General features: G+C 49.3%; 1 protein-coding gene across 1 annotated transcript; it reads right to left on the bottom strand.

Annotated features, from left to right (window-relative positions):
- Positions 1 to 1,093: 1,093 nt before the first annotated feature.
- LOC119277548 (heat shock cognate 70 kDa protein-like) lies at positions 1,094 to 4,097 on the bottom strand. Its single transcript, XM_037558827.1, has 2 exons — positions 3,633 to 4,097; positions 1,094 to 3,050 (listed from the first exon to the last, which is right to left on the bottom strand). The coding sequence occupies exons 1-2, from the start codon at positions 3,844 to 3,846 to the stop codon at positions 1,306 to 1,308; spliced, it is 1,959 nt and encodes a 652-aa protein (XP_037414724.1). The 5' UTR covers positions 3,847 to 4,097; the 3' UTR covers positions 1,094 to 1,305.
- Between the last annotated feature and the right edge of the window lie 14,158 nt (positions 4,098 to 18,255).

The following is an 18,255-nucleotide window of genomic DNA, read 5'->3' as shown; positions in this document are numbered from 1 at the left end:
TATAGTTTTTTGTAATCTAAAAATATAAAAACAGCAAGGTAGCAAGTAACAAAAGTGAGCAAAACGGTATTGCAATGCTCGAAAACAAGGCCTAGGTTTCATACTTTCTCTAGTGCAAGTTTTCTCAACAATGATAACATAATTAGATCATATGACAAACCCTCAACGTGCGATAAAAGTCACTCCACAGTTCCTATCGCGGAGAACATAAGATGAAATTGCTTGTAGGGTTAATCCATTGAGCTATTCCTATAAGTGTCACAAACAACCCTAGAGTTCGTAGTAAAATAACACCATATGATACACATCAATCAACCCTAATATCACCTAGATACTCCAATGTCACCACAAGTAACCGTGGGTCAATTATACGATATGCATCAAACAACTTCAGATTCATAATATTCAACCCAACACGAAGAACCTCAAAGAGTGCCCCAAGATTCCTACCAGAGAAACAAGGACAAAAACGTGCATCAACCCCTATGCATAGATTACGTCAATGTCACCTCGAGAATCAGCGAGTTGAGTGCCAAAACATACATCAAGTGAATCAATAAAACACCCCATTGTCACCACGGGTATCCTACGCAAGACATACATCAAGTGTTCTCAAATCCGCAATAGTATTCAATCCGATAATAGTGAAACCTCAAAGGTAAAACTCAATTCATCAGAAGAACGTAGAGGTGGAGAAACACCATATGATCCAACTATAATAACAAAGCTCCCGGTACATCAAGATCGTGCCATATCAAGAATACGAGTGAGAGAGGGAGAGGTCAAACACATAGCTACTGGTACATACCCTCAGCCCCGAGGGTGAACTACTCCCTCCTCTTCATGGAGAGCGCCGGGATGATGAAGACGACCATCGGTGATGGTTTCCCCCTCCGACAGGGTGCCAGAACGGGCTTCCGATTGTTTTTTCGTTGCTACAAAGGTTTGCGGCGGCGGAACTCCCGATCTAGGTTTCTTTCTGGGGGTTTCTGGATTTATAGCAACACATGACAGTGCAGTAGAGGATAATGCGAGCGATTGCACACGTCTGCAGTTGGTGTTACGTTTCCGCCGGCCGGTGACTCATTTCGCAAAAATAAAAGAAAGATAATACTTATGATCCAAGCAAACACCGATACAACGCCGGCTACATAAATCGATCCAAGTTCAGGATTACATCAACACTGACATCCATCCAAAGTTCCCCCTCTCCAAAATCTAAAAACGACGACACTTCACAAACTTAACACTCCAGAGTTCACACATTTGTACTCTCCCAGCCGCCAAATCACCACGGCCAGCAGCTTAATCGACCTCCTCGATCTTGGGCCCCGCACCGCTTCCCCCGGCCGGCGCATCCTCATCCATGCCGGCGGCACCGCCCATGCCTCCCATGTCGGCGCCAGCGCCCTGGTACATCTTGGCGATGATGGGGTTGCAGACGCCCTCCAGTTCCTTCATCTTGTCCTCGAACTCGTCCGCCTCCGCGAGCTGGTTGGTGTCGAGCCAGCTGATGGCGCCGTCGATGGCGTCCTCGATCTTCTTCTTGTCGTCGGCGGGGAGCTTGGACGCGATCTTGTCGTCCTTGACGGTGTTCCTCATGTTGTAGGCGTAGTTCTCCAGCGCGTTCTTGGCCTCCACCTTCTTCTTCAGCTCCTCGTCCTCGGCCTTGTACCGCTCCGCCTCCTGCACCATCTTCTCGATGTCCTCCTTGCTCAGCCGCCCCTTGTCGTTGGTGATGGTGATCTTGTTCTTCACGCCGGCGGTCTTGTCCTCGGCCGACACGTTCAGGATGCCGTTGGCGTCGATGTCGAAGCATACGGTGATCTGGGGCACGCCTCGGGGGGCCGGGGGGATGCCGGACAGCTCGAACTTGCCCAGCAGGTTGTTGTCCTTGGTCCGCGCGCGCTCGCCCTCGAAGACCTGGATCAGCACGCCCGGCTGGTTGTCCGAGTAGGTGGAGAAGATCTGCTCCTTCTTGGTCGGGATGGTGGTGTTCCGCGGGATGAGCGTCGTCATCACGCCGCCGGCGGTCTCCAGGCCGAGGGACAGCGGCGTGACGTCCAGCAGGAGCAGGTCCTGCACCTTCTCGTTGCCCTCGCCGCTGAGGATGGCGGCCTGGACGGCGGCGCCGTAGGCCACGGCCTCGTCGGGGTTGATGCTCTTGCACAGCTCCTTGCCGTAGAAGAAGTCCTGCAGCAGCTGCTGCACCTTGGGGATGCGGGTGGAGCCGCCGACGAGCACGACGTCGTGCACGGTGCTCTTGTCCATCTTGGCGTCGCGCAGGCACTTCTCCACGGGATCCATGCACTTCCGGAACAGGTCCATGTTGAGCTCCTCGAACCGGGCCCTGGTGATGGTCGAGTAGAAGTCGACGCCCTCGTACAGCGAGTCGATCTCGATGGTGGTCTGCGCGGTGGACGAAAGGGTGCGCTTGGCGCGCTCGCAGGCCGTGCGCAGCCGGCGCAGCGCGCGAGGGTTGCCGCTGATGTCCTTTTTGTGCTTGCGCTTGAACTCCTGGACGAAGTGGTTCACCATGCGGTTGTCGAAGTCCTCGCCGCCGAGGTGGGTGTCGCCGGCGGTGGCCTTCACCTCGAAGATGCCCTCCTCGATGGTGAGCAGCGACACGTCGAAGGTGCCGCCACCAAGGTCGAAGATAAGCACGTTCTTCTCGCCGGAGCTGCTGGCCTTCTTGTCCAGGCCGTAGGCGATGGCGGCGGCAGTGGGCTCGTTGATGATGCGCATCACATTGAGGCCGGCAATGACCCCGGCGTCCTTGGTGGCCTGCCGCTGCGAGTCGTTGAAGTAGGCCGGCACCGTGACGACAGCGTTCTTGATGGTGGTGCCGAGGTAGGCCTCACCGATCTCCTTCATCTTGATGAGCACCATCGAGGAGATCTCCTCGGCGGCGAACTGCTTCTCCTCACCCTTGTACTGGACGACGATCATCGGCTTGTCAGCAGGGCCTGGGATGACCTTGAACGGCCACAGCTTCATGTCGCTCTGCACGGACGGGTCGGTGAACCGCCTTCCGATCAACCGCTTGGCATCTGCGACAGAGATAGAGCAAGAATGTCAGTCCAACAGTTCGACTTGCGCTCAAATTAATCAAACTTATTTGGGCACAAAAAGCAAATAAGCAGAGCAACAGCTGAGTTTTGACAAGCTCCAAACAGGAAACTGAAATTTATCCACAATGTTGTCCTGCCCCCAAACAAATAGTTTCAACAGAAACAGCCAACCCAACAAGTTATCTTCCTTTCCATTGTTGACCCGTGAACAGGTTTCAACATAGAAATCTTAATCAGCAAAGTTTTTAGCAGAATCTTGTACTGGAACTAAGGGGACTTTAAACTAAGACCAGATTACTGCATATATTTCCGTCAGTTCTTCAAATACAGACAATGCCAGCAATCTCTGCTACTCGTTAAGCCCAGCAAACAAATTGATTTGCACTGCGATACTACTAGCGTCCTACGAGGAGTTGGATCCAAACAAAATCACATAAAAAACGCATACGCGCACATAATCATAACCGAGCACATTATTATCAACCGTAGCAGTACAAGCACGAACACGAGATGATCCATCTATCTAAGCTAGTAGAAGAGGAGTGGTGCAGGAGGACGTACCGAAGACGGTGTTGGTGGGGTTCATGGCGACCTGGTTCTTGGCGGCGTCGCCGATGAGGCGCTCGGTGTCGGTGAAGCCGACGTAGGAGGGCGTGGTGCGGTTGCCCTGGTCATTGGCGATGATCTCCACCCGGTCGTGCTGCCACACGCCCACGCACGAGTAGGTGGTGCCCAGGTCGATGCCGATCGCCGGGCCCTCTCCTCCCTTCGCCATGTCCTTCTCTCTAAGCTCGAACGGAACGGGGAAACAGGAACTCGAAGACGAAATCGGAGCTACGTAGAACTCTATATAGATCTGAGGGGAATCGCTTGATTGCTTGCTGCGAGTTGGGAATCGCGATGGAACTGATGGATCCAGGGACGGCCGGGGCGCGGATTTTATTTGGGATGCTGGGAATTTCGAGAATGTTCGGGAAGGGGCGCTCTGTTCTGGAGGCCGCTGGAGGGCGGTATGACGGTTGGCGTTGTAGAGGAAGAAACGCGGGCCGGTGAGACCAGCCTTTCACCCTGTCTCGTAGGTTCTACAGCGAACGGCTATGTTCTGGCGGCTGGGCTTTCTTGGTGGGCTGGGTTTTCTCCTTTCGGGTAAAAATATATGGCCCATTACTGTAGACCAGTCATACATTTTCTTTGCAAAATGTAAAAACGAAATCTGTGGTCATATGAAACTCATCTTGCTTTTCACTGCATATGTTTTTTGCTTCTCCTTTTGGGTAGCATATTGGAATCTGATAAGTATCAAACATTCGGTAAAAGTACATGGCAACTCCAAACGTTTTTTATGGCAAGTTTAGTGATACGAGGATGACAACTTTAGTTGCCAAGCATGACAACTTTCGTGCTTCATGTTTATTTTTTGTTAAAAAATTGATGTGCTTGCCCCTAACTTGCCATCCCCTCGTCAACTAAAGGTGTCATGAAAAACGTTTGCTTGTCATGTGCTCGTACCAAACGTTCAATACTTAACATTTCCATGAAAAATAGAAAGGTGGTTATATGAATGCATGTATTTTCGATGTACATGTTTCTAATTCCTGGATTGCTAAACAAAATTATAGAACCGGGGGAGTATATTAGCCATGCATAGCGACGCCACTGAGAACAAACACTTCAACTAGACCCAATGAACCCACACAACTTCTTCTTTTTTAAAAGGGGAATATATTAATATCAAGGTAGATATCAATTACATCCGGCGCTGCATTAACAAGATGCCTAAAAACATCTAGGATGCACACAGCCAAAAAAGAAAATAAAAAAGGGGAAAATCCTGCCATGATGATCAATCATCCACAGTAGCAGCACTCTAACCATCACCAAAGTCAGCATCCGGGCTAGAAAGAAGTTTCTCCAAAAGCAACGCCTTCAAAAAAGAAACAAAGCACAAGCGATGTCGTTGCCTGATCAAAAATCGTAGGTTTTCACCCTGAAGAAAGACCGCGTTCTTAAAAAAAGTGTCTTAAACAATGTCACTGTCAGGCACAACCAATAAAGGCCAGACCTTATGTTTTCACCAGGGAAATCACGACTCGGTACTCAACGAAGCACCACCGAGCACCACCAACAAACAAGTCCTCCAACGCTGTCGCCCCACTCGCGGAGGCTACTACTACAAGTCTTGTCCAGCAGGCTCACAGGAACTTGTGCCCGGTCTGGAAGGGAACACACCCCGCAAGCCAAGTTTGAACAACCGCGTGTGAAGCAAAGTCTTCATCGCATCCAAGACCCCGCCTTCGCCACTTACAGGTCCTCCAATCACGCCATGGCATTCTCCGCATGTGTTGATCCCTTGGAAATCTTGGTGCAGACATGTCCCAAGATGTCAACAAAATAGAGCTTCGCGATACCCCGATGAAGCTAGTTATGCTGATGTTGCGGGTGCACACGACCGGTCCCTATCCAATCAAGGTGTCCAAAGGGCGCCATATACACCAGTCCTTGTTTTTCTTTGAAGGAGAGGTCCGGAACTCACCGATGGCTAGATCAAAGAAGACTGATCACATGTAGCCACATGATCTTGTTGGTATGACCAAGAACAGGCACGGCGGCAACCAACCCCATCCCTCCTAGACGAGCTATACTGGCGAAGGAGCCCTATCGTTAGAGCAGAGAGAGTGCCGCAACCCTCCTAGACACAGTCTCTCTGGGTCAATGACCCTGCCTCCAACCGGGTCTAGGCAAAAACGAGCCCGGGGCTGGTGGCCACCCTATATGGACAGTAGGGACCATGGACGGGGCGATACAGATGTGACCTCGCCGCGGATATCGAGATCTAGGCCGAGCATCCACCCGATTTGGACAGTATGGACCACCGGCAGCGTCTCATCAGAACCGCCAGGGTTCAGGAGGAGCGGAGTGGAGAGACAGGGAGAGGAAGGAGAAGTGGAGCGGCCCCGCCGTCGCCAACCCACGCCGAGGCTTTGCGTGGCAGGGACTACCGGCGGCGGCGAGGGAAAGGGCGGGGAAGGGGAAACCGGTGGCGGCGAGTCCGCCCGTGCCGTCTCTGGGGAACGACGCGGGGGCTTTCCGTTTTTTCTCCAAACCCACACAACTATGTGGCTCTACGAGCAAAATTTGATGGGTAATGGCCAACTCCGTCTTGGGTGACTCTGCTTTCCATTGAACGACGAGAGTGATTAACTCCACGCCCATGATAATATTCTTAGCATCAAGATAGTCTGTCTTCGTCACAATTGGCATGGGCATCCATTGTACTCATGGGAAGATCTAGGGGGTGCCATGACACCCCATTAAAAAATACAATTTTATTTCCATCATGCACTATTTACATTATATCCAGTTGTCCTAACGCCAAAGATCAACAAATTATCAAAGCAATAGTTGAGCCATCTGTCCAACATCCAATCTTTCAAACTCTAGCTCCACTATGTATGGCCTTATCTATGGACCAATCCAATCCTTAGGTATTGTTTTTTTAGAGAAAAGGCATATGCCCGACTTTATAAATAAATACATACGGCAGGTCACAGTAACAACGCAGGAAAGTAGCAGCAGCCCGAGGCCCCAACAGCGGCCAGAGTAGACACAACACAAGGAGAAGTCTGGTACATGGCACCCGCGCCAGTACACGGCACGCAGGCCGAAAGAAGGATCACCCAACTGGAGGACGCCACCCAGTCAACCAAAAGCCCTTAGTCACCCTGCGCTTGTCTGCAAAGAAGAGACACCGTCGTCCGAATTTTGGAGGTTAACGCAGTGAACGCTTCATGGTCGTCATCCTTAGTCAATGATTTCCACTGCTGCAGGAGGGCACATGATTGAAATAAGCAGTCAGCAGGTTTAGCAGGAAACACATGTTCAATAGTAAATTTGTTCCTAGTCGTCCAAAGGGACCAGCACAGCGCTCCCAAGCCCACCCAAAAGAGTCGCCGAGAGACGCCCGAAAGGTCATGGGCCAAAGCCCGCAGCTCCGCAAAGGAGGCAGGGTCCCAAGAGACGTTTAACCAATCCCGAACGCAACTCCAAATGAGCTTAGCCAGGTGATAATGAAAAAAGATATGTTCAATGTCCTCAACAGCACCACACAGAGCACAGAACTGGGAGCCCGGGCCATTTCTCTTGCGAATTTGATCAGCCAAAGGCAGCCGACGCCGAAAGGCTTGCCATAAGAAGATTTTAATCTTAGGGGGAAGACGAGCCTTCCAGACCTGGGAGAAGCAATTAGTGGGCGTGTCCCCAACGAGCTTGGAATAAAGAGATTTCACCGAGAACCGACCAGAGGAGGACAGCGGCCAGATCACCGAATCCCTAGCCGTCGAGAGCGAAGGAAAGAGGGCAGTAAGACGTTGCCACTCTTCGAACTCTACAGGCGACAAGGAACGCCGGAAGATCAGGTTCCACCCTTGGGAAGCTAACCTAGCAATAGAAATGGCATGGTCTGAACAATAAGAAAACAGGGTGGGAAAGGTCACCGAGAGTGGTGAATCTCCACACCACCAATCTAACCAAAACCTGATCGAGGCACCGTCCCCAACGACAAACTTAACGAAGAATTGAAAAATCGGCCTAACTTTGACCAACGCCTTCCAGAACTGTGAGCCAGCATGCGACATGGCAAACATTGGGCTGCAGGACGGGAAATATTTAGCTTTCAGGATGTCCAGCCACAGGGGCTGGTCCTCCGCACTCATAATCTTCCACCACCATTTAATCAGTAAACATTGGTTCATGATGGACGTGTTAAGGATGCCCAACCCCCCATGGTTTTTGGGTCTGCACATCAGCTTCCATTTCACAAAGTGATACTTGCGGCGGTTGTCCACCGCATTCCAGTAAAAAGCACCACGGTGTTTATCAAACCCCGCATGAGTCCCAGCCGACAAGAGGTAGAAGCCCATCAAGAACATAGGGAGGGAGGAGAGACATGCGTTAATAAGAGCTACTTTACCCGCATTCGAGTTGTATCTGCCCCGCCAGGGTAGAACCCTGTTACCCACCTTGGTAACTACAGGAGCAAAATCCTTAGCATGAAGCACATCTGGGGAGATCGGGAGACCTAGGTATTTGAAAGTAAAAGACCCCAACATGCAATTGAGAAGGTGAGCCACTCGAATGGCTTCCGAATCCTCGACCCCAGTAACAACCACTTCACTTTTAGCAAAACTAATCTTAAGGCCCGACATCGCCTCGAAACATAGAAGAATAAACTTAAGGTGCGCTATGCAGGAATCATTTAGCTCCACCATGATAATGGTGTCGTCCGCGTATTGGAGATGGGTCAGACCAGGGGGGATAAGATGATTGCTAACAGGGGATATATGCCCAGAGGCAGCTGCCCTAGATAACAGGCGAGATAAAGCATCATCCACAAAATTAAACAGGATAGGCGAGGCAGGGTCACCTTGCCGTAGGCCCCTATCATTACCAAAGAACTTACTGACCTGGCCGTTCACATTAATAGTAGTGTGCCCCCCCAAGACTAACTGCATAATTCTATGGACAAGAGGACCATCGAAACCTTTGGCCAACAGCACTCTACGCAAAAAAGGCCAGCTAACCGAGTCGTAAGCCTTCTCAAAATATAGTTTAAGGATGACCGCTTTTGTTTTTCGAATCTTAAGGTCATGAACGATCTCATGTAGACATAAAACCCCATCAAGAATGAAGCGACCTTTAATAAAGGCCGATTGGAAAGGGCTGATGGTACGGTGGGCAATGGGAGATAGGCGTGTAGCCAACCCTTTGGCCGGAAACTTGGCGAAATTATTAATAAGAGCAATCAGCCTAAATTGCAAAATCAAGTCCGCGCCCTTGACTTTAGGAATTAAGGTAATGACCGCATAGTTAAGGCGCGAGACATCCACCGTACCCAACCAGAAACCTTGAATAACTTTACAGACAAGATCCCGCAACTGCAGCCAAATTTTTTTAAAGAAAGGGATTGAGAAACCATCAGGTCCTGAAGCCGCGTTCATGTTAGCCGAGTTAATCACCTGCCAGATCTCCTCGTCGGAAAGGGGGGCCATAAGACCCATGTTTTCATCAGGAGAGATCCTAGAATCAGAGTCCTAGAATCCAGGACAGAGGCCAACCCCCAGGTCAGGCTTAGAGCTAAGGAGATTAGAGTAGAATCCCACAATGTGGGCCATAATGGTGGGTTGGTCCGAGGTTCTAACGCCATTAATAACCAGGGAATCAATGAAGCATCTGCGACGCCTGCCATTGGCAATCGCAAAGAAATAAGCCATCATCGCATCCCCCTTCAGGGTCCAATTAAGGGTCCCACATTGGCGCCAATAAATTTCTGACTGGTGGTGCAGCACAGTAAGGCATCTTCCAGGGCATAACGGGTGGCCCATTGAGAGGAGGAGAGGCCACAAGAGTCGGCCAAAAGATCAAGATCCTGGATTTGAGATTCTAAGGAGTCCTTTTCTTTACGGGCCTTAGCCGCCCTATTTCTAGACCACCCCTTAAGGAATTTGCAAAGCTCGTAAAAGAGTTTATGCCAGTCATCAAGGGGACCAAAGGAGCGAAGAGGAGAAGAGAGAAACGTAGCAATTCGAGACCCAAGCATATCATAAAAGCCCTCAATCAAAAGCCAAGAGGCATCAAACTGGAAGCGGGAGGTCGTGGTGATAGGTAAAATACATGCGTCAAGGACAAGGGGGACATGGCCAGACCCAACCGCAGGCCTGGCTTTGAGCAGAGCACGAGGAAAAAGCGAATCCCATCAATCAGACACAAAAACCCTATCCAGCACTGACCGGACCGGGGAGGCTTGATGGTTAGACCAGGTGAAACGAGCCCCCACCCTAGGAAGCTCCCGAAGGGCGCAACTACTAATGAAATTGTTAAAGGCATTGGTGAGTGGCCACGAGAAGTTAGTGTTGTTCTTGTCAGCCGGCGAGCGAATTAGGTTAAAGTCTCCCCCAATAAGAAGAGGTATATTGCATGCCTCAATCTTGCTCGAGATTTCATCCAAAAAAAGAGGGGTAAGCGAATGATCCGCAGGCCCGTAAACCACCATGAATTCCCACATCATATTTAGTTGGCCATGATGAACTACACAGCTAGCCCAAAAAATACCATGATCAAAAGTAATGAAGTCAAAGATGTCCCGCTTGGAGCCAATCAAGATACCACCAGAATGACCCAAAGCAGGAAGAAAGTGCCAGTCATATCTACCCATCCCAGCGATCGCAGACAATTCAGAGGGAGAAAAGGATTCCTTGAAAGTTTCGACCAAACCTAAAATGTCAATGTGTTCCCCACACACCAAATCGTGAATCTGGTCGCGACGCCCCCTAGCACCGAAACCACGAACATTCCAGAAAAGGGCTCTCATCTAAAAGAAAGGTTTTTGATACGGAGACTCGATCTGCACGGGGCCGCATAAGCCTTAGGCCATTTAGAATGCCCAGATTTAATAGGCACTGAGGGGGGGGGGGGCAGACGCCTGGTCACAACCAATATTTGCATCTGCCACCCCGGGCTGACCCTGCACCCCAGCAGGACCAGCACCCTTCGCGGCATCCATAGCCTTAGCAATGGCGGCCTGGGCTTCCTCATTCGCCCGAATGATAGAGAGAAGTTGAGAGGAAGCGCCCATCCCCGGGTTGTCAACCACCCCAATATCCGACATAATATGCAGCAAATGATCGTCTGATATAGCAGGTAAAACTAGGTGAACTGGGGAAGAAGGAAGAGCATGGGGAGGGGGAGACGAACCTGCAGGAGAGAGATCTCTAGCCGCAGCGCGACGTTCCGCACGCTCCGCCACCGAGACACCGGAGTCCCGCACCTGCCGACCCTTCCGCGCCATAGACGCAGGAGAGCGGAACACCGGCGAGCCCCTCGCCGGTGTCGCCGAGCCAGGGCCAGACCCCGAGGCAGCGCTAAGGTCCTGGTCCAGATGACGAGCCAGCCATATAGCAGAAACCTTGGAGGCCTTGGAGGTGGATGAAGCCCGACTCTTAGCAGAAAACTTCCAGACCGAAACCTTCTTCTTCTTCTTGGTGGGAAAGTCAGTGGAGCGCCTACGAGAAGCAGGGAGATCCTCAATGCCAGAGAAGGAAGGCGACCGCGGGCGGGTAGGCATATTGGAACAAGCACCAGAGATGGGGGTCCCCTTGCCAACCACCCCATCTCGTGGATTCTCCTTCTGAGGATTAGGGGCCGGGGCATTCTCCTTGAGAATCTCACGATCATCGGAGTCCATCTTGTCCCATTCTGATTGAGTGAAGCGCAGATCCGAACCCCCATTGGGCTTATGCCCCCCAGCCGATCCATCCCCCTCCGTGTCATCTTGGTCAGAAGGTTTGGAAGGAGGAGGAGAAGGCGCAGGTGGAGGGGGGCATGGAGGCCAACACCCTCAACCCGAACACGCAGCCGAACACCTTCAGGGGAAGGAAAGACATCCACAGAGCCAAGAACAGAAGCCGGGTCAATGCACCACACGCTGAGACGAACCGGGCCAACCTTCTCGAGAGATTCCAAGTCCACTTCCACAGATTTGCCAATGAGGTTACCAAAAGCCATCATGAATTCCATAGACCGAAGCCCAACAGGCACATCATCAACCAATACCCAAGTCTTGCTGAGAGGACCCACCACCTTCGCACCACAGGTAGCCGCTTTGGCAGAAACCACAAGCTGATTGTGTTGGGGAACGTTGCATAAAATAAAAAATTTCCTACGTTCACCAAGATCAATGTATGAGTTCATCTAGCAACGAGAGAGGGGAGTGCATCTACATACCCTTGTAGATCGCGAGCGGAAGCGCTCAGAGAACGGGGTTGAGGGAGTCGTACTCGTCGTGATCCAAATCACCGAAGATCCTAGCGCCGAACGGATGGCACCTCCGCGTTCAACACACGTACGGTCAGCGTGACATATCCTCCTTCTTGATCCAGCAAGGGGGAAGGAGAGGTTGATGAAGATCCAGCAGCACGACGGTGTGGTGGTGGATGCAGCAGAATTCCGGCAGGGCTTCGCCAAGCGACTACGGGAGGAAGAGGTGTGGCAAGGGGGGGAGGGAGGCGCTAGGTGTCAGGGTGCGGCTGCCCTCCCACCCCCCTCTTTATATAGGGACCCCAGGGGGGGCGCCGGCCCTAGGAGATGGGATCTCCTAGGGGGGGTGGCGGCCAAGGGGGGAGACTTGCCCCCCAAGGCAAGTGGAGGCGCCCCCTCCCCTAGGGTTCCCAACCCTAGGCGTAGAGGGGGCCCGGGGGGGCGCACCAGCCCACCAGGGGCTGGTTCCCCTCCCACTTCAGCCCATGGGGCCCTCCGGGATGGATGGCCCCACCTGGTGGACCCCCGGGACCCTTCTAGTGGTCCCGGTACAATACCGGTGACCCCTGAAACTTTCCCGATGGCCGAAACTCGACTTCCCATATATAATTCTTTACCTCCGGACCATTCCGGAACTCCTCATGACGTCCGAGATCTCATACGGGACTCCGAACAACTTTCGGTTTGCTGCATACTCATATCTCTACAACCCTAGCATCACCGAACCTTAAGTGTGTAGACCCTACGGGTTCGGGAGACACGTAGACATGACCGAGACGGCTCTCCGGTCAATAACCAACAGCGGGATCTGGATACCCATGTTGGCTCCCACATGCTCCTCGATGATCTCATCGGATGAACCATGATGTCGAGGATTCAAGCAACCCCATATACAATTCCCTTTGTCAATCGGTATGTTACTTGCCCGAGATTCGATCGTGGGTATCCCAATACCTCGTTCAATCTCGTTACCGGCAAGTCACTTTACTCGTACCGTAATGCATGATCTCGTAACCAGACACTTGGTCACTTTGAGCTCATTATGATGATGCATTACCGAGTGGGCCCAGAGATACCTCTCCATCATACGGAGTGACAAATCCTAGTCTCGATCCGTGTCAACCCAACAGACACTTTCGGAGATACCTGTAGTGCACCTTTATAGCCACCCAGTTACGTTGTGACGTTTGGTACACCCAAAGCACTCCTACGGTGTCCGGGAGTTACACGATCTCATGGTCTAAGGAAAGGATACTTGACATTGGAAAAGCTCTAGCAAAACAAACTACACGATCTTGTGCTATGCTTAGGATTGGGTCTTGTCCATCACATCATTCTCCTAATGATGTGATCCCGTTATCAATGACATCCAATGTCCATAGTCAGGAAACCATGACTATCTGTTGATCAACGAGCTAGTCAACTAGAGGCTCACTAGGGACATATCGTGGTCTATGTATTCACACGTGTATTACGATTTCCGGATAATACAATTATAGCATGAATAAAAGACAATTATCATGAACAAGGAAATATAATAATAATCCTTTTATTATTGCCTCTAGGGCATATTTCCAACAGTCTCCCACTTGCACTAGAGTCAATAATCTAGCTACATTGTGATGAATCGAACACCCATAGAGTTCTGGTGTTGATCATGTTTTGCTCGCGGAAGAGGTTTAGTCAACGGATCTGCGACATTCAGATCCGTATGTACTTTGCAAATATCTATGTCCCCATCTTGAACATTTTCATGAATGGAGTTGAAATGACGCTTGATGTGCCTGGTCTTCTTGTGAAACCTGGGCTCCTTGGCAAGGGCAATAGCTCCAGTGTTGTTGTCACAGAAGAGAGTGGTTGGCCCCGACGCATTGGGTATGACTCCTAGGTCGGTGATGAACTCCTTCATCCATATTGCTTCATGCGCTGCCTCCGAGGCTGCCATGTACTCCGCTTCACATGTAGATCCCGCCATGATGCTCTGCTTGCAACTGCACCAGCTTACTGCTCCACGATTCAACATATACATGTATCCGGTTTGTGACTTAGAGTCATCCAGATCTGTGTCGAAGCTAGCATCGACGTAACCCTTTACGACGAGCTCTTCGTCACCTCCATAGACGAGAAACATGTCCTTTGCCCTTTTCAGGTACTTCAGGATATTCTTGACCGCTATCCAGTGTTCCTTGCCGGGATTACTTTGGTACCTTCCTACCGAACTTACAACAAGGTTTACATCAGGTCTGGTACACAGCATGGCATACATAATAGATCCTATGGCTGAGGCATAGGGGATGACACTCATCTCTTCTTTATCTTCTGCCGTGGTCGGGCATTGAGCCGAGCTCAATCTCACACCTTGCAATACAGGCAAGAACCCTTTCTTGGACTGATCCATATTGAACTTCTTCAACCTATGAGGTGTCTCGATCTATCCCTATAGATCTTGATGCCTAATATGTAAGCAGCTTCTCCAAGGTCCTTCATTGAAAAACACTTATTCAAGTAGGCCTTAATGCTGTCCAAAAGTTCTATATCATTTTCCATCAAAAGTATGTCATCTACATATAATATGAGAAATGCTACAGAGCTCCAACTCACTTTCTTGTAAACGCAGGCTTCTCCATAAGTCTGCATAAACCCAAACGCTTTGATCATATCATCAAAGCGAATGTTCCAACTCCGAGATGCTTGCACCAGCCCATAAATGGATCGCTGGAGCTTGCATACCTTGTTAGCATTCTTAGGATCGACAAAACCCTCCGGCTGCATCATATACAGTTCTTCCTTAAGATAGCCATTAAGGAATGCCGTTTTGACGTCCATCTGCCATATCTCATAATCATAGTATGCGGCAATTGCTAACATGATTCGGACGGACTCCAGCTTCGCTACGGGAGAGAAAGTCTCATCGTAGTCAACCCCTTGAACTTGCCGATAACCCTTAGCGACATGTCGAGCTTTATAGATGGTAACATTACCATCCGCGTCCGTCTTCTTCTTAAAGATCCATTTGTTTTCTATCGCTCGCCGATCATCGGGCAAGTCTGTCAAAGTCCATACTTTGTTTTCATACATGGATTCTATCTCGGATTGCATGGCTTCAAGCCATTTGTTGGAATCCGGGCCCGCCATCGCTTCTTCATAGTTCGAAGGTTCACCGTTGTCTAACAACATGATTTCCAGGACAGGGTTGCCATACCACTCTGGTGTGGAACGTGTCCTTGTGGACCTACGAAGTTCAGTAGCAACTTGATCCAAAGTATCTTGATCATCATCATTAATTTCCTCTCCAGGGGCACCACAGGAACATTTTCCTGAGCTGCACTACTTTCCGGTTCAAGAGGTAGTACTTCATCGAGTTCTACTTTCCTCCCACTTACTCCTTTCGAGAGAAACTTTTCCCAGAAAGGATCCGTTCTTGGCAACAAAGATCTTGCCTTTTGATCTAAGGTAGAAGGTATACCCAATGGTTTCCTTAGGGTATCCTATGAAGACGCATTTTTCCGACTTGGGTTCGAGCTTTTCAGGTTGAAGTTTCTTGACATAAGCATCGCATCCCCAAACTTTTAGAAACGACAACTTAGGTTTCTTCCCAAACCATAATTCATACGGTGTCGTCTCAACGGATTTAGACGGAGCCCTATTTAAAGTGAATGTAGCTGTCTCTAGAGCATATCCTCAAAATGATAGCGGTAAATCGGTAAGAGACATCATAGATCGCACCATATCCAATAGAGTGCGATTACGATGTTCGGACACACCGTTACGCTGAGGTGTTCCAGGCGGCGTGAGTTGTGAAACGATTCCACATTTCCTTAAGTGCGTACCAAATTCGTGACTTAAATATTCTCCTCCACGGCCTGATCGTAAGAACTTTATCTTTCGGTCACGTTGATTCTCTACCTCATTCTTAAATTCCTTGAACTTTTCAAAGGTCTCAGACTTGTGTTTCATCAAGTAGACATACCCATATCTACTCAAGTCATCAGTGAGAGTGAGAACATAACGATATCCTCCGCGAGCCTCAACGCTCATTGGACCGCACACATTGGTATGTATGATTTCCAATAAGTTGGTTGCTCGCGCCATTGTTCCGGATAACGGAGTCTTGGTCATTTTGCCCATAAGGCATGGTTCGCATGTGTCAAATGATTCATAATCGAGAGACTCTAAAAGTCCATCAGCATGGAGCTTCTTCATGCACTTGACACCAATGTGACCAAGGCGCAGTGCCACAAGTATGTGGGACTATCGTTATCAACTTTACATCTTTTGGTATTCACACTATGAATATGTGTAATATTACGTTCGAGATTCATTAAGAATAAACCATTGACCATCGGGGCATGACCATAAAACATATCTCTCATATAAATAGAACAACCATTATTCTCGGATTTAAATGAGTAGCCATCTCGTATTAAATGAGATCCAGATACAATGTTCATGCTCAAACTTGGCACTAAATAACAATTATTGAGGTTTAAAACTAATCTCGTGGGTAAATGTAGAGGCAGCGTGCCGACGGTGATCACATCGACCTTGGAACCATTCCCGACGCGCATCGACACCTCGTCCTTCGCCAGTCTCCGCTTACTCTGCAGCTCCTGCTGTGAGTTACAAATATGAGCAACGGCACCGGTATCAAATACCCAGGAGTTACTACGAGTACTGGTAAGATACACATCAATTACATGTATATCACATATACCTTTAGTGTTGCCGGCCTTCTTGTCCGCTAAGTATTTGGGGCAGTTCCGCTTCCAGTGACCTTTCCCTTTGCAATAAAAGCACTCAGTCTCAGGCTTGGGTCCATTCTTTGACTTCTTCCCGGCAACTGGCTTACCGGGCACGGCAACATCTTTGCTGTCCTTCTTGAAATTCTTCTTACCGTTGCCCTTCTTGAACTTGGTGGTTTTATTGACCATCAACACTTGATGTTCTTTCTTGATTTCTACCTCTGCCGACTTCAGCATTGAAAATACTTCAGGAATAGTTTTCACCATCCCCTGCATATTGTAGTTCATCACAAAGCTCTTGTAGCTCGGTGGGAGCGACTGAATTATTCTGTCAATGACCGCCTTGTTCGGGAGGTTAATGTCCAGCTGGGACAGGCTGTTGTGCAACCCAGACATTTTGAGTATGTGCTCACTGGCAGAACTATTTTCCTCCATCTTACAACTATAGAACTTGTCGGAGACTTCATATCTCTCGACCCGGGCGTGAGCTTGGAAAACCATTTTTAGCTCCTCGAACATCTCATATGCTCCGTGTTGCTCAGAACGCTTTTGGAGCCCCGGTTCTAAGCTGTAAAGCATGCCGCACTGAACGAGGGAGTAATCATCAGCACGTGACTGCCAAGCGTTCATAATGTCTAGGACATATGCTTTCTTGGCAGCTATGAGGATGATCCTCAGGTTCCGGACCCAGTCCGTATAGTTGATGCCATCATCTTTTAGCTTGGTTTTCTCTAGGAACGCGTTGAAGTTCATGTTGACATAAGCGTTGGCCATTTGATCTACAAGACATTTTTGCAAAGATTTTAGACTAAGTTCATGATAATTAAGTTCATCTAATCAAATTATTTAATGAACTCCCACTCAGATTTGACATCCCTCTAGTCATCTAAGTGTTACATGATCCGAGTCGACTAGGCCGTGTCCGATCATCACGTGAGACGGACTAGTCATCATCGGTAAACATCTCCATGTTGATCGTATCTTCCATACGACTCATGTTCGACCTTTCGGTCTCTGTGTTCCGAGGCCATGTCTGTACATGCTAGGCTCGTCAAGTTAACCTAAGTGTTTTTGCATGTGTAAAACTGTCTTACACCCGTTGTATGTGAACGTAGGAATCTATCACACCCGATCATCACGTGGTGCTTCAAAACGATGAACTTTAGCAACGACGCACGGTTAGGGGGAACACTTTCTTGAAATTCTTATAAGGGATCATCTTATTTACTACCGTTGTTCTAAGTAAACAAGATGCATAAACATAATAAATATCACATGCAATTATATAGTAGTGACATGATATGGTCAATATCATATAGCTCCTTTGATCTCCATCTTCGGGGCTCCATGATCATCTTCATCACCGGCAAGACACCATGATCTCTATCATCATGATCTCCATCATCGTGTCTCCATGAAGTTGCTCGCCAACTATTACTTCTACTACTATGGCTAAAGGTTTAGCAATAATGTAAAGTAATTACATGGCGTTAAATCATTGACATGCTGGTCATACAATAATTAAGACAACTCCCATGGCTCCTGCCGGTTGTCATACTCATCGACATGCAAGTCGTGATTCCCATTACAAGAACATGATCTCATACATCACAATATATCATTCATCATTC

Source organism: Triticum dicoccoides, chromosome 3B (genome assembly GCF_002162155.2).
Source record: "Triticum dicoccoides isolate Atlit2015 ecotype Zavitan chromosome 3B, WEW_v2.0, whole genome shotgun sequence".
Classification (NCBI taxonomy): Eukaryota; Viridiplantae; Streptophyta; class Magnoliopsida; order Poales; family Poaceae; genus Triticum; species Triticum dicoccoides.
Note: the sequence above shows the minus strand (reverse complement) of the source record. Positions and strands in the feature narration are given on the sequence as shown.